Source organism: Panthera uncia, unplaced genomic scaffold (genome assembly GCF_023721935.1).
Source record: "Panthera uncia isolate 11264 unplaced genomic scaffold, Puncia_PCG_1.0 HiC_scaffold_226, whole genome shotgun sequence".
NCBI classification, from domain to species: Eukaryota; Metazoa; Chordata; class Mammalia; order Carnivora; family Felidae; genus Panthera; species Panthera uncia.
Window position 1 is genome coordinate 27250 of NW_026058976.1, and position 27842 is coordinate 55091.

Sequence of the window (27842 nt, forward strand, 5' to 3'; positions counted from 1 at the left end):
CAGTTAGTCAATCTCTTTATTGCTTTATTCATATACACATATAGATTAAATTCTCCCAACTAGAAATTATAAAACTAGGTGGTTGGTTTTTAAAATAATTTTTTTAGTATCACAAAAATATCAGAATAGAGGTAAAATAACCACTTTTTGAAAAAAATAGTACTGACACATTTATCAAATGTAATAAGTAACAATATAACTTATTTTAAATATAAATAAGCTCTCTTAGGTGTCTTCTGTTTTGTGACTACTTCTTGAGGTCTCCTTTTGATCATGTCTAAGGATTATTAATCTTAACCAAATGCAGCAACTCCCTTTTTTTTTTGTATTTTGCTTAAAGTTTTTGTCAGTCTCCTACTTTTATTTCTTCCGTGATTTTGTTCTGAGAGCAACCATTTAAAAGTGTACTTCTGTTTCTTAGACTATATAGCATAATTCAGTCCTTTTATAGCTACCAAAATTAAATGTTTTAAATCTAGCCATATTTGAGATACTTGGTCAACTTGCTATCCAACTTCAAATTTTCAAATGAGAATATCTGATTCCTCCAGCTTAAGTTAGGACCAAGGACCACTTCCTGGTCCACTGAGTTGTGGAAGGCAACGTCAGAGAAAGGGGAGTCATGATTAAGTAACACAGGAGTAGCAGTTTGCCACTTCTTTTCAATTCTCTGCTGATGTCAGAAGGATCAGAAATGCCAAGGAGGAAAAGCCACTTTAGTGATCTGAGGAAGCTCTATGGAATGCTACTTTCATTACCTCAATTTCTAAAGATAGCTTACTGTTTAGTAATACACAATAAAAACCTATCTCATTTTAAATGAGAACTTTCTCATAAATATTTTATAAACGAGGTTAAACAACATGAAGCCATTTAAGGAGATTATCAGTCCAATATGAACCAGTAGGATGTGACTATCCCTCTCCAACCTGGCTATTGTTTTGAAGTGTATAAGTCATTCATCTTACACATCAGAGGATATTAGTTTTGGATAGGTCTTTCTCCAGAACCTGATAGAGAAGTGGGAGAGCAACAGAGGAGAGCACAAAGGAAAATGAAATACTGGCTACACATAGACAATGTTCCATTATCCTCATATTGGCATACATACCAGCATACTACCCACACATTAGCATCAGATTGCTTTTTACAACATAAAGTCCTCCAGTGTTGCGTCAGATCAAGTCCATAAAGTTGGCCTGACATTGAACAAATTCTTTTTCCAGAAACGTTGTGACTGGTGTGTATGTATATATACACCAGTTAATACCACAGACCCAGACTGATGATGGAAAAGAGCACCAGACACAGGAAATCTGGGTTCTGGCTCTGTCCTTGATCATTCAGGTCACCTCCTGGGCCTTGATGTCCTTGTCATTAACAAGAATTTTCAAATGTCTCTTCCAGGCTCAAGCAATTCTGTGTTTCTAAATTCTTTGACCAAGCCTACCAGAGCTACTAATGTTCCCACTGTATCCCACTAGTCACTTTCTGCAGAGCCACTGAAATGAAGAGGCTCCTAGAAAACAGATACATGAAGTACAAGGTGGGATAATCCTGGCCATCTGAGGAAATTCAAAGAGGTCAATCTAAGATGGAGGTGGGACCTGAGGAAACAAACAAATAAAATACTTTAAACCCTAAATCCCCAAAGGAAGAAAACATTTTAAAATTTTATATTTTTTATCACATAGGTGCTCCCAAATTGAGGGGGCATTGTAGATATTAATCTTGATGGCTAAAGAATATAAAGGGAAGTCTGAATTATGGGAGAATTTAGGACAAGTCTGGCAATTTTTGATACATGAAATGTCAGACAAATATTAAGCACCAGTTATCAAACAACCAAACTATTGATCAAGGCAATACTCTTCTACCTATGAGGCAAACAGATATATCAGGCATGGTTGTTCTCAATAAGCCTACAATTTAGTAAAGAATATAAGACACAGCATGTGAAAATAAACCCGGGATGGAATGTGATGTGCTCAAGATAGCACTGCTACAGCAGTTCAAAGGCATTGTTGCTTGAACTGGGCAAGATGGCCATGTAGAAGACTGGACCCATGGCTTCAATATGAGGTATCAGCCAACTGAGCAGAAGACTGTTAATAAGGGAAGTCAGGGAAGCTCTAGGTAATCACAGAACTGAGGGGGACATCCTGGACAGAGCATCCTAAAGCAGTTGTAAAGAAAACAGGATAGGAAACTGAGAGACTATTGTGGGGAAATGTGTATAGGCTGCTATGGTGTGAAAGGAACCGGAGCTTAATGCCCAGTTTGAGTTCTGGCTTTGCTCCTTGCCTGCCCGACCTTGGGAAAATCACTCAGCCTGTGGGAGGGTGCCTCAGGTTTCTTTCCTATAAAATGGATGTAAAGAACTTGCTCATAGAGATTTTTATAAGACTAAAATGAAATAATGCTTTTGTAAAACAAAACCTATTATATAAATCTCAGGTGTTGTGTTTAATTTCCTTTTGTTTTGTAAAGGTAACTCCATAGACTCTTGTTTCTTTTTTTCCCCCCTGTGAAAACATCTTTATTTCTTCAATGATAGTAACACTATAGAAAGTTACATTCATACTAATAGCCCAAAGGCACCAGCCTATTTCAGAGAGGTTCATACATTGCATAGAAGACTAGATTCAGTGAATTCATGGGCCTCCTCACTAGCTTACAACTATGCATTTTCTGCTATTCTTGTTTCATCTTTCCCTATGCCTACCCAAATTTTAATTTCTTCAGAGAATTTTAAATCCTAGGTAGCACATCATTTTATGTGCAGATGCTTGAGTATGTATGTATTTCTCATAGGTGATGCTTATGTTAGCATAATTACAGCATTATCATATCTAACAAGATTAATAAACAATTCATTAACATCTAACATACAGATGGTGTTCAATTTTCTCCAATTACCTAAAAAATGTATTTTGACAATTGGCTTGTTTGAATCACAGAGTAAACAAGAAACAAATGTTACTTTTCATTCATATGTCTCAGGTTTCTTTTGATCTATAACACTCCTTTCTCTGTCATTTATTTGTTGAAGAAATTGGGTCATTTGTCTTATAATTTCTCACATCCTGGATTTGGCTGACTCTATCTTCATGGTGTCTTCAACATGGTTTTTTTTATCTGCCATATTTCCTGCAAGTTCACAGTTAATGATTCAGCAGAGAGACTCGCATTTCTTATACTTTTTCACCCTAACTTTGTAAGTCAAAATGGAACTGTTTATGGAGGCTATCAACCACCCTGGATCTGGTATCAGTCTCTTGGATTCTAATGTTTCTCTTACTGAAAAGAACTGGGTAGTTTAGGATAATACAAAATTGATGTACGTTAATACTGTGACTCAAAAAAAGCTGATGCTGTGTTAGGCTTCCTTAACATAAAGAACATTTCAGATCCCAGATAGTAATTTTCTCATTGTATGTAGAATTAGACCATATCTAAAGTCCTGGACTCCATTTGTTGACATTTAGTGTATTCACATGAAGCTTCTGGAACTACTACATGGAGAACAGTTGAAAGAACTGAGAATGTTTATACTAAAGAGATCGACTGAAATGTGGAAAGTTCAAAGTCTTGGAACTTTTCGAGGCATGGGCGGGGGGGGTCTCTTCTGAGTTTTTAAGTGGGAAAAATGACATGGAGAAGTGATTATGAAATTTAGCTCTGTCACTGGGTTAGTAGGATGGCTCTATAAGAGGCAGGGAGACCAAAGAGGATGTTACTGAGGTGGTACAGAGTGACCAGTAAGTGACCCCAATCAGTGTCCATCAGTGAAGGATACAGGGGAAAAGGAATGATCAGCACAAGGAGTTGGGCCAGGAATATTCAAGATGCACTTAAAGTAGTGTTTTATAGGTAATGAAAGACACTGAGTTGACTGACAAGAGGGAGACATTTCAACATGGCAGAATGGTACAGCAGAGAAAGAGGTTATACAATAAGCAAGTCGTATGTGGGGAGAAGAGATGCCAATCACCTGTTTAGAGTAACCTGAATTAGGTTTTTAATTCAGGTTAGTAGTAGTAGGTGAAAGAGCTTAAATTTGGTGCTGAGAGGAAGAAAGCGCTGTGCCTCATAATCCATGTATCTCATATATTCCACCCTAGTAGAGAGGAGCTAAAGAGGCTACCTCCAGACGCTCTGCTCATACAGTGGTTCTGCAGAATCTATGTAGACAGGTGAGATCTTTTCCATTTCCGCGCTCTCCCCATTTCTCTTTGTCTCCACCTTGCAGCAGGTCCTTGAAAACAAGCACAAACAATAAAGATTTAGATAGGTTAGTTTCCCTTAAATGGTGCCCATGTATCTCAGCAAGCCTTTGCTGGGTTAGAACTAGGTCAGTGGTTCTTAAACCAGGGAGATTTCTAACCACCCCCTCCCCCCACACCCTCCCCGGGACATTTGTAATGTAACAGGGACATTTTTGGTTGTCACAACTGGGGCAGGGGTGCTACTGGCATATAGTGAGTAGAGCCTAGAGATGCTGCTAAATATGCTACGATGCACAGAACAGAACCCTAAAACAAAGAATTATCTGGCCCCAAATGTCAGTAGTATTAAGAATGGGAAATCCTGAACTAGAGGGGTGAGGCTGGGCAGTCTGTATCAAAATCATCCTTGAGCCCACCAGACCTTTTTATCCTACCTGTGGGATGAGTCTTAGCCCCAAACCTTGGCATTCTGACTTTTCTCCAATTGAAAATCAAAGATTAGAATATCACTTTGCATCAGAAATGTTTTCAAATTAGTTAGCAGGCCTCAGCGTCTCCAAGAAAATATAAAGTTAGGGGGGAAAATAAAAGGACTAAACTAGAATGTGTCTTGAGGGGAGTGATTGCTCATACTTGTAACTCCAGTGCCTAGTAGAGAACGGGGCACATAGTAGGTGTCCGAGAAACATCTGTCCAGTGGATGAACAGAACTTGGTGAGACACGTAAATGAGACACTAAAGTTTCCATAAAACGGGAGGAGGGTATAACCGAGGCTAAAACCTCAGAGAGACGCTGACCCATACTGATGGAGTTTGGGCTTCCAGGAATCAAGGTCAGAATGATAGTACGATAGTACTTACTGTGGACTAGGCATCTTAAGGTAAGTGCAGTGATCACAACAATCCCACTTACTACTGAGCTCAGGATAATGATCCAGAGCTGATTATTAGAAGGCTGTGGCTCTGCTGTGGAGGGAAAAGAAGAGTGTCAGCTCTCATGTGTTTCCACCTGCCATATTCTATGCCTCTTATGTTGACACAACTATAGAGTATTTCACTGCTTTCTCTGCTCATCCACTGTGCAGCTGCTAGCATTTTTCTTGTGTAACTCTTTGATCGGACACATATTTGTGGGCAACTAATATCCAGATGTCAGATATCAAATGTGAAAAAGACATTTTGGAAGTTGCATTTACTGAGTTAAATTGACATGAAAAAGATTCTAAGGAGATACTTTAACAGCATTCTTGTCTTTATATCTCATTTTTATAGCTGATATAACTATGTGTTATTAATAATTATTTGACATCATGTTCTAGATATGCCTTATTTTTCTTTTTCTAGATCTGTCATGCCTTTTCCCTTTCTCTCAGCACATTCTCTTAACACACACACACACACACACACACACACACCTCACAGTGGCTGCCTAAAGCTACAGGAGCTCTTTTGCATTTATTTTCAGATACACATTTAATTTTCACTGTCCAGCCTAGAGCTTCTGGACGGATAGAAGAGGCATAGCAAAGAACTAAGAGTAGCTGTGCTTTGGTATTAGGTGGGGTCATCCTGGAGGGGAGCTCTGCAAACCAGCTAGCAGCTGTAGAACACAGAACAGAGAGAACAGGGGGACACAGGGAACAATGTGGGTGGAGAGAAGACAGGGATGTGGGACTGCTGTCTGTCCCTGCTGATAAGGAGCAGTAGCTACATTGTTTATTCTTTAGTAGTTAGCAATGGCATCTAGAGAAAGGACAGGGACACAAAAGAAATATTAGCAGCTCATCTGACTTCTCTGGAATAGTTTACAAATCAATATTGAACATTTGCTAACTTTTTGCTTTTTCATTTTTCTGATTACCACGGCTTGAGGATAAATGTTGGTCTTCAGCTTATTCTCTTCAGCATGTGGCCCAGTTGAAGCCTCCTCCTCCTTGGACTTCTATGACACCACCTTCTTCTCCTTCTGTTTGTTCCGACTCCGTTTCCTTTGCAGGCTCTTCCTCCTCTTGTTCTTCAAATACCGTTGCTCTCATGGTTCCATCTGTGGTCCCATTCTCCTGTCTCTGGCCCCAGTCTTCCTGGGTGATCTCATCCACACCCAAGATTTAAAATATCATCTGATTTCTAAATCTGCATATCATATTTCTGATCTCATTTCTGAACTCCAGATTTGAATTTCCAGCTGCCAACTAGATGGCTGGATGCTAGCATTTCCACCTGATTTAAACTGAACTCAATATATTCTTTCCAAAGCATATCTTCCACCTATATTCCCCCATCTCAGTGAACAGCAACACCATTAGTTACCTAAATAAGAGTAAAGGCTTCTTTTTGTGCTCACTTCCCAGTAGGTTCCCATGGACTTTCTATTCTGTATTCAGGATACCTCTGCAATTGGTTCCTTTCCCCAAAATCTCATGCAGCAACTGCCTTAGTTCAGGTTTTTCTTCTCGCCCACCTTAGTAGTCTACATTTGGTCTCTTTGCCTCTGGTTTCCTAGGCTCTAATAATAACTACACATTCTGCCCCAGTAATCATTCTAAAATGCACATTTGATTATAGTGCTCCTGCCACTTAGACACTAGGTAACTTTGGTTTTCTTTAGATTGCATGAAGATGCGTGATTACCAGGATTGGCCTCAAACGACCAGAATGACAAGGGGGCTCTCTGGTTATTATCCTGGGAGTCTAAAAGTTTCAGATTCCGACTCACTCCTGGCTTCCACTCAGAAGGAAGGCCACTTCCCATCCATCCTCAAGCCTCAGGCAGCCTAGAAAGAGGATGTTTGTTTGAGAGAAAAAAGGAGGAACTAGTCACGGCAAACTGGCTCTGTCATGATGCCAATTAGGAACCTAGTACATGTGCCACAGAGCAGACTCAGAACCCTAACTGCAGAGTTATGTGAGACATCTACACGTGCTTATCAGACACACCATGAGTGGGATGCCCTGATTTACCCCCTTCCACAAACCTATGTGCCTTCCACTGTATCAAGGGTTAACCAATTTGGCAGATCCAGACTCAAAGAATCATGGACCCAATCTGTTTCATTAATAAATGTGTGTGTGTGTTTTTCATTAATAAATTAATGAATTTAATAAATAAATAAATTTTAATTTATTTAATAAATTTTAACTAATAAATTAATTAACTTTTATTTTATTTTTTTATTTTAGAGAGAGAGCGAGCTTGCGAGCAGGGGAGAGGGGCAGAGGGAGAAAGAAAGAATCTTAAGCAGGCTCCATGCTAAGTGTTAAGCATGACATGCGTCCTCAAACCTATGACCATGGGATCATGACCTAAGCCAAAGTCAAGAGTTGGACACTCAACTGACTAAGCTACCCAGGTGCCCCTGGATGTTTTATTTATTTATTTATTTTTGAGTGGGTACTTATATAGTAAAGCTTCACTCACATTGACTTATAACATTTCTATGAACTGTATGCCTAATTTTTATTTGTTTATGCAGTCAGCCCTTGACCAGCCACAAATACATTATTTGCTTTTGACTCTTAATGATGACTATAGTTCAATAAATGAGATTTAAAGTATTGATATACTAAAGCTCTCTGACCATCAAGGCTAGTATCTATCAAGATGCTTAATAGCTGATAACTACTTAATAAAGATTGAATGAACAAAGAAATGAACAAACACATGTACTTAATCATCTTTCCATTAATTGTTGTAACTGTAGACCAAAGAGGGTAAAGACCTAGTATTTTTCATTAGACTGAAAAGGGATACTGTTCATCCTTAGCTTGAGGGAAGAATTGAGAGAAGGCATATTAGGGAAAAGATGATAAAGCTGGGTGGTCTAAATCATCTTTAAATAGCAGCTCCATCCTTTTATTTGAATGGGCTACATTCTGTTTCCTGTAAGTTAGCAAATTACAGGCCAAACCTGGCCTACTCCCTCTTTTTTAGAATAAACTTTTGTTGGAACACAGCCATAGCCTTCATTTATGTCTTGTCTATGGCAGCTTCCATGCTGTAAAATTGAGCAAAATTGAGTTGGTGCCAGCCAGAGACCATATGACCTACAAAGACTAAAATATTTACTGAAATATTACTTTTCTGAAAATATTTGCCAATTACTGTCCTAAAATATCATATACATTCATAGTCCAACTATAATGTCCAAAATAAGATAACTGAAGCTATTACTCTTCTGTGGACTACTTACTCCCTACCTTAATCACAATAATCTACAATTGATTAAATAATGATATATTAATAAACTGAAAAGTAATGCTGAATTAATAAGCTATATGATTCAAACCTCAGTTTTATAAATTTTTTAGAACACATAAAAGATGATTGAAAGAAATGAGCTTGGACTATTAATAAAAACATGTCAAAATTTTGTCTGCATTTGAACTAATTTTCCCAGGAAATTTTACTCATTACCTATTGAGAAAAATAATGAATGAGTTCACCTCAAGAAGGAAAGATCTACAGTAAATCTAGCTCATTAGCTAGAATGAGCTACTAGACCATCTAAAATATCTCCTCTATTACAAGTAAAGATAAGAGGAAGACACGCTATACATTATATGTTATACTATGTATCCATGTGCCACTCAGTGTATATGAGATTCAGTATATTGTTTATTACTATGCATCCACAAAACATGTCATTAGGAGTGGGCTCAGGGGGTGAGGGAGAGACCTGCTGGTCTTCCATATAATCAGCCATAGAAGTTAGACACTTATTTCAAGAATCTGAGTTCTGTAATAACCTACTAAGGGTTTAACATGCATAAATTGATACAAGCCCAGCTTTTCCTATTTTATATTTTCAAATGATTTCACCTCTTGGGGACAGAAAATTCTGTATGTTTACTACCTGAAGGGTAAAGTATTTGGTCATGGTGTTTGGGCAAAAATGACCTTCTTTTCAGGCATTGTCCTCAAGTACCTTGTCATTTACCTTCTTTACCAGACTTGGTTCTGAATGAACCAGTAGTTCTTAAAAGGCACATTCGCCCACAAAAGACAATTATTTGACACCATGGGACAATGGGAAGGAGGTACCCAAAAAGAAAGCACCAAAGCCCTAATGGCAAGTCCAAAGAAGGACAAATTTTAGTGCTTCCGATATCAACACTATTGTTATAATGACTTCCTAAGCTGACCACTTGATATTTGGATGTCTCAATTTTAGAAAGTTTATTTTAAAAACAATTAGTCTAGTAACATTATGGTCACACGTTATACAGTGACCTTAAGTCACCATAACATTTGTGGGTCTAAAAATACTACAGGAAATGCTATCAAAGTCAGTATGCATAATTCTACAATGTATCTGGCTGAGTTATTTTCTTTTTAGATTTTACATAGTAGAAACTCCCCAGAACTATGTTACTTACATTTTTGCCAGTTGAAGATCTGTGATACTATTAAGTTTCCATACTTGACAAGACACAGGAAGCTATGGTTGTTTGTCATATTGAAATCCAGTTCACTGCTAATAGTGTAGAGCTCAGTTTCAGGATCTTGGGAAACTGTTGTGTTGACGGCATTTAATTCTTCTTCATTTTCCAACCAGGAGAGGTGAGGCTTTGGAAAACCTCCAGAAGTTAAGCACATTATCCTTTTGATGTTATGAGATGGATTTCCAAGATCAGTTATACTAGGGACAGGGAAGTCAGCTGAAGAAAGAACAAGGATGTAAGTACATATTGTCATGTATTGGGGGTGGGGTGGGAGAAGTGAGGTTGTTGGTTTTTTTAAAAATAAAGTATATGGTTTTAATAAGAATAATAAAATGAGATATAATTTACAACTTCCCACAAATCATTAATACTTCTGTATGATCCAAAGATTAACTTTGGTTTGAATTGGGTATAACAATTCTTCATCACTTTTTTTTAAAGATCTCTACACCCCTTGTGGGACTCGAACTCATGACCCTGAGATCAAGAGCCACATGCTCTTCCGACTGAACCAGCCAGGCACCCCAATTCTTCATCACTTTTGATGGAGGTAGGAGACCACTTATAGAAAGAAGTAGATTTATATGAATAGATATAGACATAGTATTTGCGTTTGTAAGAAGTGAAGCGAAAAATAATAGACAACATTTATTGAACTCTTAATATTTTTTAGGTCTGGACACTCTCTCATTTCATCTCTACAACAACCCTAGGAGGCAGGTATACATCAAGAAAGACCAAATATCAGCAATTTCATATGATTTAACCTAATTTACATTTTATAAATAATCAGATTGAGGTTGAGAGAAATCATGAGTAAGTGGCAAAACTGGGGTATCAATTCAAATTTTTCTGATACCAGAACCTTCCTTTTCTTCCTCTTCTCTTCTCTTGCCTGCTTTTTCTTCTCTTTTCCTTTCCTGCCTTTCTTTTCTTCCCTTTCTTCCTAATATTTGAGGTAGATAAAATGGCTCTTTTATTGATCTATTTACTAATTAATACTGTAAAAAATACCCGCGAAAGCCAGCACATCCAACTTGAAAGCCAGCACATTGACTGTAACTTATGCAAATCTGGTTGTATGGTCACGCCTTTGTTGTCTCCCTATTTCCCACACTTGAGATAACCACTACTCTAAATTTTCTTTAGCATGCCCTTACTTTTTCAAAAGTAGTCTTTAATAAGATAAACCTCTGTCCAAATTGTACAACACTGAGCCTGTGATCTCAACCACTATACTTTGCTGACTCCCTTGCTGTTCTGACATGTGTTACAAGGACAGAAGAGACTTCCTAGCATTCCTCTGAGATACTTGAGGCACTCTTTCATTTGTATATTTGACTCCCAATATGATACAAAAGCATATACAAAACAAAGCATGGTGAAATGACTGCAGAGAACATGGGAGAAAGCTCCTTTACCCGTTTTCTTCCTTATTCTTAGGCCTAAAGAAATTTATACTTCTCAGCCTGAATGTGGGGAACCAAGCCCCAGATACTTCATCCCATCCATACAGTTAGTTTTCTTTTCACAATTTGGAGTTCCACAAAGAGGTGTAGTATAGCATAATAGTAATCAACAGCAGGGGTTTTTTTTGTTTTTTTTTTAAGAGTTTATTTAGAAAGTATCATTGGGATGCCTGGGTGGCTCAGTCGATTAAGCGTCCGACTCTTGATATCAGCTCAGGTCTTGATCTCAGGGTCATGATTTCAAGCTCCGCATGGGCATTGGGCTCTGTGCTGGGTGTGACGCCTACTTAAAAAAAAAAAAAAAAAGTATCACAATGTAAACAAATTGTACCACTTGGATTTTCTTTTAATACAAGACAAACAATGCAAAACTGAAGCCACTCATGAAGACTGTGCTTCTCCAGAAAGTTGGGGTTTTTGAAAAGACCATCTGTGAACCATACATGATTACTAAAGATTCCTTTAAGGCACAGACTGGCCAAGATCCAACAGCAAGCTTTAAAACCAGTTTTGCCCTTTAACCCTGGGCCAATCGCTTAACCACTTTCGGTTTTACTTTGCTCATCTGTAAGATGGGGATAATAACACTTGCCTTCCAGGGCTGTAAGCATTAAATGACATCATTAATATAAATCATAAAGCACAGAGCCTGACACACAGGAAATCAGTTAATAGACTGACTTAGGTGGGTCTCAAATTTGCCCTCTTAGATGAGCTCCCTCGTTTATATCAAGTTGCTCAGGGGAAAACTTCCCAAACCGCCTGGCAGAACTGTGAATAATAAGAGAAAGGGGAAGTTATGTCAAGTGATTAGAATTGCCAGGAAAAAGAAAAGCTTGCATTTGGTTGGAGGTGAAGTCACCTTTTTTGAATCAACTCTGTCTCTAAATTAAGTTTGACATTTTCCTGAACCATTTTTAGTTTGACATTTCTACTTCTTAAATTTATCTTATAAGATGAGATCATTACAATGGTAGCTGACATCAAGAATATTCCCTTTGTAGGGCACATGGGTGGCTCAGTCTGTGGAGCATGCAACTCTTGATCTTGAGGTTGTAAGTTCAAGGCCCAAGTTGGGTGTAGAGGTTACTTAAAATCTTAAAAAAAAAAAAAAAAAAAAGAATATTCCCTTTATTTCTTATAATATCATTGTTATGTGTTTTAACCTGGAATAACAAATCCAAGTAACTCATATCCTAAATTATGATTCATGTTCATTTCTGCATGCTGCTTTTCTGAGAGATACTTAACCACAAGAATATTAAAAATATTCTATCTATTAAAAACCATCTTTGCAAGGTCTGGCTAGGCTTAGAACAGCCTCAGCTATCTCCTATCACTTCAGGGAGGTGATCCATATCAAGTAATAGTACTTAAGGCCTTGCAAGACTGTGAACTATCAAAGAATTACTCCTTTGTATCTCATTTTAATGAATTAACCCATGTTTTCACCAATCTTAATGGGTAGGGTAAAAATATCTTACTGGAAGAAGAGGTGCACATATGTTAGAAAGCTAAAAATCTGTTATCCTAGTTAATCTGTTAACTAGTATAGCTATTTCCTCCAAATGCTGGTTAATGGAGGCTTTTATATACTGCTATGCTGATATAATATCATTTTGCAATCTTAGGCAAATGTAGAGAAACCAACTTGTCCTGGTTAGCCTGAGATTTTCCCAGGTTTGGCACTGAAAACCTCACGTTTGAGGAAAATTCTCAGTCTTAGGCAAAGTGGGACAGTGATCACCCTAGTCAAACAAGTGATTATTTAATTTCTTGTTTCTCAAACTGTGGTCCATACCATACAGGCATCACTGTGCCATACCGTACCATACAGTAGCCATATAGGCATCACTTGGTAGTCTGTTGGCGCAGAATTGAAGATCCAACCCCAGACCTACTGAATTTGACTCTGCGTTTTAATAAGATCTCCAAGTGATTCATAGGAACCTTAACATTTGAGAAGCACTGCTCTGAGATGGAAAAATCAGAATTGATTGGTTCTGAGTCAAATGAAGCAAGTGAAGCTTCCCTTTTTGTCTTCCCCTTTCTGACTTTGGTGCCTACCACGGCACCCCCTCCCGGCCCTTTTGAGGCCCCTAGCACTCTCATGTTGCCTTCTTGGCTGTCCTTGGTCTCCTGCTGTAGTCTTGCACTCCCTGAGACTCTGACTCTTTTCCCTCTTGGGTTTTATTCTTCATCCTTCTATCAAAATGCACCTTTTGGGATGAGCACTGGGTGTTGTATGGAAACCAATTTGACAATAAATTTCATATATTGAAAAAAAAATTTAAAAAAATGTACATAGTCCTAAGTCAACTTCCCATTAGGTATTCCATTAGAGGAAGGACTATAGCCAATGCGTTAACTAATACAGGTTAATATGTTTGTGGTGCTACCTCCTCCCCAGGTAAAACATTTTCATTTTTAACAGAGATCTCATAGGGGGAAAAGTGCTGAAACTAAGCAGGAGCAGCAATAATGGTGGGGATTCTCAGAATCAATGCCGGTTAGAATTTTGGAGAAGGTGGGCTTTGAAGAACACCTAAAATCACACCCCTATATAATTATTGCTGTCTTCATGAGTAGGGAGTACAGAGTGAGGTTTAAGATAATTCTATACAACTGGCTCACTTCCTAAGCTTTAAGTGTGATTTGGGTGCTAAAGTGAAAGATTCAAAATAGCTGCAGACTGCAGAGAAGAATAGTGAAGAATTTGCCAAGGATCCACTTACATGATCTGTTATCAAGGTTAATGATTATCTTTCATTAAGTAATAGGTTTAGTTTCCACTAAAGGCCCAAGTGTCCAGGAAGAAAAAGAAATGTGTTTGAATTTCAAGTATGAGGGAATGGTCAAGGGCTGTAATTTCTCAGCAAGGGGCTCAGGCTATATTAGTATCCTCTAGAACTACCACCTGTGATAACCGCAAGATTCCTTCCTATCCAAGAAATGCTTGCCTTCACGATAGACGTATAAGTAGGACTTTGATTTATGAATTTTCTTCCCTGCCACATAAATTATGTATCCAATCCTCTAATGTCTAACTTTGTAGGAATAACCATTAGATGTGAGCCTCAAATATAATAATAAATATAAATAATATAATAGCCATAGTAATAGGCATTCAAATACTATTTGAAAAATATTTATGCCTGCATTGTTCTTATACCTTTCAATATACTTTCACAAGAATATATTACTGGAGCAAGAGCAGTTAATAGTACAGCTACATCAAATCAAATGTGTCCCCTTATGATTCAGAAGGCACTTCAGGATGACTGCCATGAATTTGGACTGTCAAAATGCAAGAAATACACACTAATCAATATTTCCAGAATGTCTTGAGAGATCAGTTAGGGTTTATTGTAACATTACAGACTTACTTAACCCTAAATGCAGATACATCCCTCCTTGGTAACATTTTCAATGTTTCAATACTCCTAAATCAATAGGAGTATGTCTTTAAGGGCATCAACAGTCTGCCAGTTTATAGTAAATCAGAAAAATCCCACTGACCTCTGACCAATAACATCACCGAAGTCAGGTGTTTCACTTTGTAAGACCCTTTTTCAATCTTTTGAATGATACAGGTGTATTTGCCATTGTCTGACAGGCGCAGAGCCATGATCACAATGGAGTGGTTATCGGTGACATCAGTGAATGTGCGGTTCTTGTACTTGGGCCACACTTGCACTTTGCCAGACATGACAGCCAACACCATTTCATCATCCTTTTGCCAATAGATTCGAATTTCCGTCAGTTCTTTGGTGGAAATGTTGTAATCACAGGATAGTACTGCTACTTCTTCCACTGTCTTGTTCACCTGGATGATACCTAAGGAGAGGCAGAAAGAAAAGATTTTGTATTTATTAAATATGGACTCCTGCACAAGCAGGAATTCAGGGTTGTCAATAACAAAACTCAAGGTGTTGTACCTAGTGACTAAGCATGATCAGAGAACTCAGTTTGGTTTTGATCATTTTGGTCCCCAGAGCTATTTTTTTTATTGTGGTTTAAAAATGTAAAATAGCAATCCCCATCAAAATAACACCAGCATTCTTCACAGAGCTAGAACAAACAATTCTAAAAAGTGTATGGAACCACAAAAGACCCTGAATAGCCAAAGTAATATTGAAGAAGAAGACCAAAGCTGGAGGCATCATAATCCCAGACTTTAGCCTCTACTACAAAGCTGTAATCATCAAGACAGTATGGTACTGACACAAAAACAGACACTTAGATCGATGGAATAGAATAGAGAACTCAGAAATGGACCCACAAACATATGGCCAATTAATCTCTGACAAAGCAGGAAAGAATATCCAATGGAATAAAGACAGTCTCTTCAGCAAGTGGTGCTGGGAAAACTGGACAGCAACATGCAGAAAAATGAACCTGGACCACATTCTTACACCATACGCAAAAGTAAACTCAAAATGGATAAGAGACCTAAACATAAGACAGGAAGCCATCAAAATCCTCAAGGAGAAAGCAGGCAAAAACCTCTCTGACCTTGGCCTCAGCAACTTCTTACTCAACATGTCTCTGGAGGCAAGGGAAACAAAAGCAAAAATTAACTACTGGGACCTCATCAAAATAAAAAGCTTCTGCACAGCAAAGGAAACAATCAGCAAAACTAAAAGGCGACCGACAGAATGGGAGAAGATATTTGCAAATGACATATCAGATAAAGGGTTAGTATCCAAAATCTACAAAGAACTTCTCAAACTCAACACCCAAAAAACAAATAATCCAGTGAAGAAATGGGCAAAAGACATGAATAGACACTTTTCCAAAGAAGACATCCAGATGGCCAACCGACACATGAAAAAATGCTCAACATCACTCATCATCAGGGAAATACAAATCAAAACCATAATGAGATACCATCTCACACCTGTCAGAATGTCTAACATTAACAACTCAGGCAACAACAGATGTCGGCAAGGATGCGGAGAAAGAGGATCTCTTTTGCACTGCTGGTGGGAACGCAAACTGATGCAGCCACTCGGGAAAACAGTATGGAGGTTCCTCAAAAAATTAAAACTAGAACTACCCTATGACCCAGCAACTGCACTACTAGGTATTTACCAAGGAATACAGGTGTGCTGCTTTGAAGGGGCACAAGCACCCCAATGTTTATAGCAGCACTATCGACAATAGCCAAAGTATGGAAAGAGCCCAAATTTCCATTGAGGGATGAATGGATAAAGAAGATGTGGTTTATATATACAATGGAGTATTACTCAGCAATCAAAAGGAATGAAATCTAGGGGCGCCTGGGTGGCTCAGTCGGTTGAGCGTCCGACTTCAGCTCAGGTCATGATCTCACGAACCGTGAGTTCGAGCCCCGCGTCGGGCTCTGTGCTGACAGCTCAGAGCCTGGAGCCCACTTCAGATTCTGTGCCTCCCCCTCTCTCTGCCCCTCCCCTGCTCATGCTCAGTCTCTCTCTGTCTCAAAAATAAATAAAAACATTTTAAAAAATTAAAAAAAAAAAAAAAGGAATGAAATCTTGCCATTTGCAACTATGTGGATGGAACTAGAAGGTATTATGCTAAGTGAAATTAGCCAGTCAGATAAAGACAAATATCATATGACTTCACTCATGTGAGGAATTTAAGATACAAAACAGATGAACATAAAGGAAGGGAAGCAAAAATAATATAAAAACAGGGAGGGGGACAAAACATAAGAGACTCTTAAATATAGAGAACAAACAGAGGGTTACTGGAGGGGTTGTTGGAGGGGGCATGGGCTAAATGTGTAAGGGGTTTAAGGAATCTACTCCTGAAATTATTGTTGTACCATATGCTAACTAACTTGGATGTAAATTAAAAAATAAATAAATTCTTAAAAAATAAAATAATGTAAACTATACCATCTTAACCATTTTTAAGTGTACAGTTTAGTAGTATTAGGTATATTCACATTGTTGTGAAACAGAGCTCCAGAACTTTTCATCTTGCAAATCTGGAACTCTGTATGCATTTTTTTTTTTTTTTCTTGGTAACCACCACTTAATGTTCTGTTTCTATGAATTTGACTACTTTAGATACTGCATATAACTGGAATCATATAGTATTTTCTTTTTGTGACTGGCTTATTTCACTTAGCATAGTGTCCTCAAGTTTCATCCATGTTTTAGCATGTACCAGAATCTCTTCCCTTTTTAAGGAATAATAAGATAATGATAATATTCCATCATATGTATATACTCCATTTTCTTTTCCATTCATCTGTCGATGGACAGTGAGGGAGAAGGTCCACTAGTCCCAGAAAAAGGAGGACTTTAGGCAACCTAGCATATGAATGCTAAGTATGGGTACACAATGTACTCAGCCCAATGAGGAATATGGAAATCATTGGACTGTGAGATCTTAAAAGGACTTCCATGTCAGTTCATTTTGGTTGTCTTATTTATAGGTGAGAAAACTAAGCCCAGAAGAGGAAGCTGCCCCTGTTTCACACTTTCTGGCCCAGACCTTTCAGGCCACTCTCCTTGTTTATTGGTTTCCCCAACTTTAGGCCCCGGTTCCAGGATTAAGTAGGCCAACACTGCCCACACCCCCAGCCAGACCCCACCATTGAACATTTTTGCTTTGAGAAGCACAGTCATTTTTGTTCCAGGCCTGGAATGAACTCATGACTTCAGGCTGAATTGACTCCCCTCATTTCCACCAGACAAGGTTAGTGTGCACCCCCCCCCCCAGACTATTTCTATCCTTTTCAGCAATGCTAAATGGATCTATATCCGGTCCTTGTCTTTTCAGCTATCCGCAATCCATGTGACAGTTACCCTATTAGAGGGTCCCATTTAAAACATTCTGCCCATTTTCCCATCAGTATATTCCAGAAATACCAACATTTCAGTATCCAAACTCCACCTTTTTGTTAGCTCCTAAGCGTTTATCAGTAGCACCAAACTCCCCTGGCAGACTATATTTTCTGATTTTTTTGGTTCAGAAGGCATGGCCGTTCTTCCTATGCTACGCTTGACCTACAAGCAGAGTCCCCCAAGCCCAAGCTCTTTCACTAGCCACTCCCTCCCCCACCAATGCTATCATGTCCCTTATCCCCCAGAGCCACCTGGCATCCCCTGGGGAGGCCCTATCAAAGGATCCAGTCTCCAGTCCCTCTCTCTTCTTAGATAGCATGATCATGGAGCACGAGCACCTCTCTACCTCAACAGCTGTTCTTCAGGCCTTCATCAGGTTGGACATGGGCCCCCCACAGCATTAGGAAGTAAGTTTTTTAATGGCGGGTGTCTTCAGAGCAGTGTGAGGAAACTCCCAATGATCTCAGGCACCCCTTTTGGCAATTGCACAGAACACTGCCACCCCCAGCTTTAGGGAACATAACTGAGAAAGTGAAGAAATGAAAAGATATACTTCAGAGGAGCACATAATAGATAAATAACCTGAGTTCTTTTTTTGTCTAATGTTTATTTATTTGGGGGAGGGGGTGCGCAGCATGAGCGGGGATTGGGCAGAGAGAGAAAATCCCAGGCAGGCTTCAGGCTGTCAGCACAGAGCCCGATGTAGGGCTCGGACCCCCAAAATCGTGAGATCATGACCTGAGCCGAGATCAAAAGCTGGACAGTCAACCGACTGAGCCACCCAGGCGCCGCAACCTGAGCTCTTTTGAGAAAGATACAGCAGAGGGCACCTGGGTGGCTCAGTCAGTTAAGGGTCTGTTGGCTTTTGGTTTTGGCTCAGGTCATGATAATGCTTTGTGAGTTCAAGGTCCGCTTTGGGCTCTGTGCTGACAGTGCAGAGACTGCTTGGGATTCTCTCTCTCTCCCTCTGCCCCTCCCCCACATGCATGCACACACACTCTCTCTCTTTCTGTCTCTCAAAATAAATAAATAAACTTTATATTAAAAAAATACAGCAGAAGCAAACTGGTATGTAGGAGCATCAACTACGGATTCCTACTGACTTGGATTCTAGTCCCAGCTCAGCCACTTGCTGATTAATCCAATTCCTCATCAGTAAAAAGTATGTAATACCTACCTCTCAGAATCACTGTAAAATTAAATTCAATTAAATGATATAAATGGAAAGGTCCCTAGTACATGGCACGTCTTCTATAAGACTTTCCTTTCCTTCCCCAACTCTTGCTCCCAACTTCTACCCTGTGGTCCTTTCATTTCACTCAGGAGTTACGTCAGATACATAGGATTCTGGTCTTGCGATTGGCCATTACAGATACCACGACAGAAAGCAGCTCATTCATCTGAGATTCTAAATAGGGTCTTTCCCTATGATCTGTTTGTTCCCACCCAAAAAGAATCCAGGATTTCTAAGTAATTTTTACATGTGGTGACATTAGCAAAAGAGGAATCTCGGGGGCACGTAGATGGCTCAGTCAGTTGAGTGTCTGACTCTTGATTTCAGTTCAGGTCCCAGTTCAGTCCCAGGGTCGTGGGATTGAGCCCTTCAGTGTGGAGCCTGCTTAAGATTCTCTCTTTCTCTCCCTCTGCCCCTTTCCCTTGCTCACTCTTCCTCTCTCTAAAATAAAAAAATAAAAATAACAAAAATGAAAAAAAGAGGAATCTTAACTGAAAATGAGCTACTTTGACTAATGACTTTTTTTTTAATTAAAAAAAGGTTTTTTTTGGTTGTTAATTAAGTAGGCTCCACGCCCAATGTGGGGCTTGAACTCACAACCCTGAGATCAAGAGTCATGTGCTCTATTGACTGAGCCAGGCAAGCACCCCTTCAATGATGACTCTTGAGGAGTTTTTGTCCAGCCATCTGAGGAGAAGTGTGGGTGTCTCTCTAAAGGTCAGTAACCATCAATGGGATCCTAATGTTCCTATGTGAACTCCTCTCACCACACACTCATGCTGAAGAAGAACCAGACTGAAAAGAGGAACCAAAAATCTTCTGGGCAATTTGGAAATTCCACCAGGACCCAGCTTCCATACTCAGGGCTGCTACATGCAGACAATTAAAAGGTCTCTGAAGTGTTTTGTGTGCTTCAGTGGCTCTGGAGGGGAGACTCAGGTCCCTGAAATCTGAGTATTACTACCTAAAACCTAGTTGAATTTTGACCTTGCTTCACTATTTTACAGAAGGGCACAACAACACTTACCTAACAAAGCGGGCATGAGGATTCTGTGAGGTAACACACAGAAGATGCCTCTGCAGTTGTGGGCATATGACAGGTGTACCATTGCTTCCCCAGACATCCACACAGCCCAGTTCCTCATTTCCCTTTGTCAGGGAGCCCTTCTTTGACTCTCTCTAACCAGTGCCCTCCTCCCAGACCTCATCCATGCTGCTCCTCGTTAGTCCCTTGCCCTGATTTACTTCTCTTCAAGTTTATCTTCAGCAGTAGTTACTTCTGAGGCTATGGGAATGAGGGGTCGGGTGGGGGGAGCTTTATCTGTTTAGTTTATCATTATATCCACAGAATCTAGAACAGGGACTGGCCCAAAGTAGGCACTCAATAAATATTTACTGAATGCATGACTAGACATTAGGAGATGAGATCTGCCTCCATCGGTTTTTGCACATTAGAATCATAACCTCGGACAAATTGGTTCCTTGGGAATCTCTACAAAAGGGGCATAATACATTCTCTACTAAAACTTTACATAATTATCACGGGGATTATATGAAGTAAATCATATAATACCCAGATGTAAAAGTGCTAAGTTAATTGTAACACACTATACAGAAATTTTAAACTTAATTTTCTGTCATTTCCTTAATTAACTTTCCTGTCATATGCAGCATGTGATTTATTGAATCACACCCAGGACAGGCCAGAATCACTGTGGTAACTGGCTGACATCCGGACTGAGCCAAGTGCCCACAGCTGGGCAGAACAGATTAAATCCCCATGTGTTGGGCTGTATGTTAGCTCACTGGGACTTGAGAGTCCTTTTTAAGTAAAGATGTTCCCTAACTCTAAAGGAAACACACTAAATTTAGAAAGAATGGAAAATATAGAAACACCTAAAAGTCATCTATAACCCCACCATCTAGAGATTTACTGCTAATGGTCTGTGTATATCCTTCCAATGGAAGTGACCTTTGGGGACACTTCTAAGTACTTTTCATGAAGGGAACCAGCACACCTGGGGCTCCTGTTGGCCTTGGGCTTGGTGCTGGGAACACAAGGGGGAGAAGTATCTGCTCTCCAGCAGGTAACAGACTTCAGACTTGTTACCTGAGTTTTTCCATTGCTCCTGACTTTCTCTCCTCTTGAGACCCAGCCTATGCACTCTGTATAAAGTCTGACCCTTTTGTGTCTCTAAACAGTACTTAAATCTTTAAAAAGCTCAGGGACATTGAATATCAGAGTTCTCACAGCAAGAACTGTGACTTCTAGGATGCTTGGCCAGCAGCGCTCAGACAATACATGACAGGAAGAGTGTCTGTGGTGCATTAAGGGCATTCTTTTCCCTGTGGCTCAGTTTTCCTCATGCCATAAACTTACGGGAAACACCTTTCTTATGTCCGTGGCCCACTCCTACCAAAGGCCTCTCCACTCCCCTTAGAGCTGTGCTTCCCTGAAGATATCCCACCTCAGAGAAAGCTGCCTGACAAGGTCAGCCCCTCTGAAAGCGACCGTGTTAGATCCTCTGCCTTATAAATACCAGTTTCTGGGGGTGCCTGGGTGTCTCAGTTGGTTAAGCATTTGACTTCGGCTCAGGTCATGATCTCACGGTTTGTGAGTTTGAGTCCTGCGTCAGGCTCTGTGCTGAAAACTCAGAGTCTGGAGCCTGCTTTGGATTCTGTGTCTGCCTCTCTCTCTGTCCCTCCCCTGCTTGCACTCTGTATGTCTCTCAGAAATAAAATAAACATTTAAAAAATTTAAAAATAAATACATACATACATACATACATACCAGTTTCTGGAGTACATGAGTTTTTAGTTTTGCCTCCACAGACCAAACCAGAAGTGGAGAGGAGTTCAGCTGGCCCCTCCCTTTTCAGGACAAAGAGGTCACCTGTCCTGGGCAGCAATGGCTGGGGGTGGGTGGTAGTGCAGCTTCCTGGACCAGACCAGGAGAGGAAGGTGGGTGCCAAATCCCTTTCCCTGAAGCAAAGGCCTCCATAATCTCACCCAGTCTTGCCTCCCACAGGACATGCTCAGCTCCTAGCTGCACCCGGTCTGGCAAACTCTCCCTGATTCTACATCACACACACCCTCCGATTCCCCCATCTCCCTCTGACTCCAGTCTCTTCATCAAAGCTGTCTATAAAAGCCTCCTGACAGGTTTCACACAATCCCTCTGTTAGCCCTACAAGCCATTCTTTCTGCTCTAGCAACACCTTTTTTTTTTTTAACGTCATTTCAGAACTTTACTACTCAAACTGAAGGGCTGTGGCCCAACAGTGTCGGTATCACCTGACTGCTTGTTAAAAAATGCAGAATCTCAGGCCCCTCCCTGACCCACCTAGGCAGAAACTGTATTTTTCAAAAAAATATACAGACTTTATTTTAGAGCAGTTTTAGGTTCATAGCAAAATGAATAGAAAGTACAGAGAGTTCCTGTATACTCCATCTTGTCCATGCACACAGCTTCCCCTACCATCAACATCCTATGCCAGAGGGTACATTTGTGACAATCAATGAACACACATTAACACATTATCACCAAAGTCTGCACTTTACTTTAGGGATCATTCTTGACACTATACATCCTATGGGTTTTGACAAACGTAAAACGACATGTATCCACCATTACAGTATCATACTGAGTCTTTTCACTGCCCTAAAAATCTCCTGCTTTTGACAAGGCCCCTGGGTGATTGATATGTATCATCGAGGTGTGAGCAGCACTGGTATAGACCATGTCACAACTCCTTAAAACACTTCCATGGCTTCCCAGTATGCTCTAAATAACATTCAGATTCCTGACCATGGCCTTCAAGCCCCATGGAATCTGGTCCCTGCCTCCGCCTGCCCCAACACCAGCTGCTTTCACTTTCCTGCTCCTTTGTTTCCTCCACATGCTGCTCTCCCACCTTCACCCAGATCTCCCTCACCACTCTCTCCTGGCAGAGGAAGACATTGCTTGTTGCTCATACATTCATTTGAGTGATTCTTTGATTGATTTTCACGTTCTTCCTAATGACTATAACTTCCATGAAGACAACAGCCTCACCAATTTTGCTCACAACTTGTCCCCAGGACCAAGAAAAGTCTCCTGTACATAGGAGATGCTCAATATTTGTTGAATTAATAAATGAGTAAACAAAAGGAAGACTGCTTGTGCCAGACTCATCCTTACCTTTGTGCCTTTTTCTGTGCTGTTGTCCTACTCAGAATTCTCTCATCATTGCCCATCCTCCACCAGAAGCCTGCCCAGCTGCCCCAGCCCTCCCTGGTCTTAGGCTCTTACAGTCAGAACCAGGCCCTTCACTGCTCTTTACTTGCCTGTGGGTTACTTTTGCCTTCTCCAACTAACACACTCAAATCTCTTAGAGGACAGGATTCCCAGGCACAGTTTTTAAGTACATAGTAGGTGTTCAAGCATGAGAAGTTCATGGATTTGTTTGTTGACTCAGTACAGCAACAAAGAAATCTGGCTGTAGCTATAGGACAAAGTGCTTTCCTAAATATTTTTCTTTAGCTCAAAGATCATCTCCTTCCACTTGCCTCTAATTTTCCTGCTATAATTGCTAAAACTCTGGTTTTAATTTTATATTCTCCTTTTCATTGGTTCCTCCACACACACATTATTTCCAGGAAGCCTGTATAAGTTTCCTTCTAAGTATTTTTAAACTCTTTAGACTCCCCAGGAGACTTGAGGGTGCTCCCCTAACTTACCAGAAGAAAACTGTAACTGTTGGAAAGGTCATATAACTGCCAAATATATATATAATATCTGATGCATAAATTGTGAAACTTAAGTCACAGTTCTCTTGATTCAGCAACCATGTGAAATAGCAAAATTTCCAGCCCAGGACAGAAAATATACGACGACCACCACTGCGGGCCAGTAATCCATGTGCCCAAACTCCTCTCCCCATCCATCTGCCTCCTTCCCTCACACTTAGATATTCTGGGTGATGCCTGCAGTGCAGACATGCTTTAAGTTAGCAGCTTTTAAGACCTTTTAAGGACCTTTGATGTCAGACTCTTTGCAAACCGGCAAACCATGCTGAAGCCAGATTCTTCTCTTTACTTTGGGGAAACCAGGTAGTATGCTGTTCAGCAGAAAGAAGATATTTTGTTTGGATTTTAAAAATAAAGTCAGAACCATCCTTCAGCAGGATGAGCCCTGCTCTTCTCAACAGCCTCCCAAATCCAGCCCCCGAAGGTTAGCTTGCAGGGTGACAGAAGGGGGCAGCACAGAAAACACCACCACCTAAACTTTGAAGCAGCAAACTCAGTCAAGTTCCTGAAAGTTCCTTACCTGAACAGAAGTAAAAAAGACTAGCTAGCATCAAGAGCGGAAAGAGCTTGGGATATGGGTGCTTCAGTAGTGGTGTTTTCCACTTTGCTGCGTGATCCATGGCTTTTGCTGCGTAGGGTAGAGAATGAAAACAATTTCAAACCAAGTTAGACATGGGTAACTCCCAGCAAGCACAAGGCAGGAGCAGAAGACAATTCAATCGTCTCATACAGAGGGTTCTCCTGTGATGTTTGCAAAAACACACCATGAATGGTGTACCTGGGTCTCCAAACTCCTGAATATAAAAGGTTGTGGGTTTATTTTCAAACCTGGAAAGGAAAAAGAGTCACCCAGGAAGGAAGGTCGGCCTAGTATGGGTTGTAAAACTCCCTAGTTGCCTGCCTGAAATGAGTTGGCGATCTTAATCTGAGAAACTTCTAAAGCAGACAATCTTGTGGGAAAAGCAAAGGTTGGGGGAACTCCAAGGAGGTAACCCTGCCTTGTACATGTTCCCCAAACTAACCACAGCTCTCCCATAGAATGGCTCTGTTTATGGAGATGATTAAGACTTTGGGTAAAAGCACAGAGAACTACAAGGGCAGTCAATATCGGTTAGCCAAAGTTCTGGTGTTCTTCAAAACATACCAAGAAACACAAAATATCGGTGAGGGCATAGTTTGTCCAAGGCAGTACTTAAGTTACGAAAGTACTTCCTTCTCAATACATTAACATATACATATACATATATATATATATATATATACATATATATACATATGTGTATATATATGTATATATAAAAACAAAGACATGTCTTAAAGGGGTAGAGGATCTGAATCAACAGATTCAGATAGAAAACAGATTCAGATAGAAAAATTTATCAGTAGAAAGGGAAAAGACATATTGCAAATATGACTTAGTTATATTATGTACTATAATGTGAGTAAGCTGACTTTTTTCAGTAAATATATCAAAATTTAGAACTGAAATAGAATGCTGTGCTTCAATGTGATCTTCTGAGGTTGCCACCACAGACATAGTCCAATGCTACCCAGAGGACATTTGGGCCTCCTCTTTGGGAACCACCCCAGAGGTCATTTTCCAGCCACCCTTGATTGTTTTATTAGCCACACTCCATTTTAACCAGGATTAGCTTGGATTCATTTATTCACCAGAATTTTATGAGCCATAATTCTGGTGATGATCCTCCAACTGTGCTGGGAAGCCTCAGCCTCCTATGGGAATGAGACCCCGGCAGGCTCCTTTGGAAATAGGTATGCATCTTGGAGATAGGAGTGATGGTATGTTTGTTTAAAAAGCAGTCAGATTGGGGTGCCTGGGTGGTTCAGTTGGTTAACGGTCTGACTCTTGGTTTGGGCTCAGGTCATGACCTCACAGTTTGTGAGTTCGAATCCTGCATCAGGCTCTGCACTGGCAGTGCGGAACCTGCTTGGGATTCTCTTTCCTGCTCCCTCTCTCAAAATAAATAAGTAAACTTAAGAAAAAAAAAAGCAGTCATGTTATTGGTAACTATTCCTACCGCTATCCCACGTTAAGATAATATTAAATGTACTTACCTGCTGAAGAACAATTGCTCTTTTTCTCTTGTGTTAAAAAAATCAAAGGATGAGGCCCCAGTTCTGAGATGTTCTTTTCTTGCTGTCTCCAAAATAATGGCAAGTTTCTCAGTTTTTCTTTGGGTGATATATCTTCCAACTTCCTTTTACTCCCTAGAAGATCTGATGTTCTTCACCAGAAATGTTTAAGTCACAGCAAGGGATGGGTAGGGTGCTATGTATGATTTGAGGAAGCTTGCTCAGCTTTCCCTTTTTATCAGCATCTCCTCAGAGGGTGTGGCCTAGACCAACCACACAGCCCCTCCTTCACTACCTCACACAAACCAGTAGTCTCAAGGGGAGAGAAGACTGCATTGGGCAGCCTGGGGGAGCCATTGGCTTTGGCGGTAGACAGACTGTGAGCTTTGTGGGCCAGTTTTTTCTGTGTCGGTCTCAAGTTTTGTTTTAGCACCCAGAGTTACCCCTCTCTACTCATGGCCCTGCCACTGCAGGAGTGGGCCATCTACCTCATATATAGTGGCCACTTTTTGGAGAGTGCTGGGCTCAACAGGCCACCCTTAACTGCACTCCCACCCCTCCACCTCAGCTACCTTCACAGAAGAGACTTCCGGCAGCCATGCTGGACAGGATTGCAGTTACTGTAGCCATGGTTGAGGGCACCTCAGGTGAGCACAGTGATAGAACCAAGGGGTAGGATGAAGAAGGTTTTAGTACACACCCACCCCTTCTGTTTCAATCAGCCTTCTACCCCTGTATAGAATTCTGGAGCATTCTGTAGGTAAACAGCTGACTCATGCTGGTGCAGCCGACCTGTTTTGCACATTTCACAGTTTGCTTCTGCCCCTGGAGCTTCTCTGTTGCTTTGGCATGGGGTACTATGGCAAGTTTTGTGCTTGAACGTGTGCAGCCTGGGAATTTGGGGGTAGTTAGTGCCCGTGGGGCTACTTCTTGACCAGAGGGGGTTGGAAGCTGACAGTTTCCAGGTGGAGAGTTCTAGGAGACATTTCACGAGGTTCTCCAGAAGGTCCCAGTGGGGTTGAGTACCAGTTGCCTGCAGCAAAAGCCAACGTGGTAAAGCACCCTTGTACTGGCTTTTCTTTCTTTCCTGTCTCAATCCCCCTGTCCTACACCACTGGACTACATTCCCAATAAACTAGGCCTTTTTTTCCAGCTTTGCTTTCTGCAGAATCTAGGGTAAGGCAGGAGGGATACTCTTTCTTTTCTCTTCTTTTCTTTTCTTTCTTTCTTTCTTTCTTTCTTTCTTTCTTTCTGTGGGGGGGGGGGAGCGAGCAGGGGAAAAGCAGAGAGAGAGAATTCCAAGCAGGCTCCACACTGCCAGTGCAGGAATATGGTAGAGATACAATAGTTTTCTATCTAAATTTGTAGAAATGTGAGTCAATTTAGAGGAAAAAAAAGACAGTAAATATGATACATGAATATGGTAAACCTTGTGAATATGGTATAGAAATGTCTGAAATATTGACTTCAGGCTATTAGAAAGTAAACTTCCCTGGAAAAAAAAATCAAGTTTAAGCTGCCATCTATCCTAATATTTTTCAGTGTTAAGGAAGGCACTGAAATCCCTTCATACTAAAAGCTGATATGGAAGGATGACACCCTCTGGGTGTCCGCAGGGTGGGGAGGAGTGACAATCATCATGAGGGAAGAGAAGGAAAGAATAAAGTCTCTTCCATTTCACGACTGTGCTCAGGCTCTCCCCAGGCCTGGACCTCACCTGGGGGAATGTGTCCCAATGCTCAGCTAA

The 27842-nt window shown here is 40.4% G+C and overlaps 1 protein-coding gene across 1 annotated transcript; it reads right to left on the minus strand.

The window, feature by feature from the left end:
* Positions 1-107: 107 nt before the first annotated feature.
* On the minus strand, positions 108-27760 carry LOC125917704 (T-lymphocyte activation antigen CD80-like). The gene is made up of 7 exons (XM_049623827.1): positions 26078-27760; positions 24522-24629; positions 14660-14977; positions 9606-9887; positions 5091-5195; positions 4148-4258; positions 108-1607 (listed from the first exon to the last, which is right to left on the minus strand). The coding sequence occupies exons 2-6, from the start codon at positions 24619-24621 to the stop codon at positions 4185-4187; spliced, it is 879 nt and encodes a 292-aa protein (XP_049479784.1). The 5' UTR covers positions 24622-24629; positions 26078-27760; the 3' UTR covers positions 108-1607; positions 4148-4184.
* Between the last annotated feature and the right edge of the window lie 82 nt (positions 27761-27842).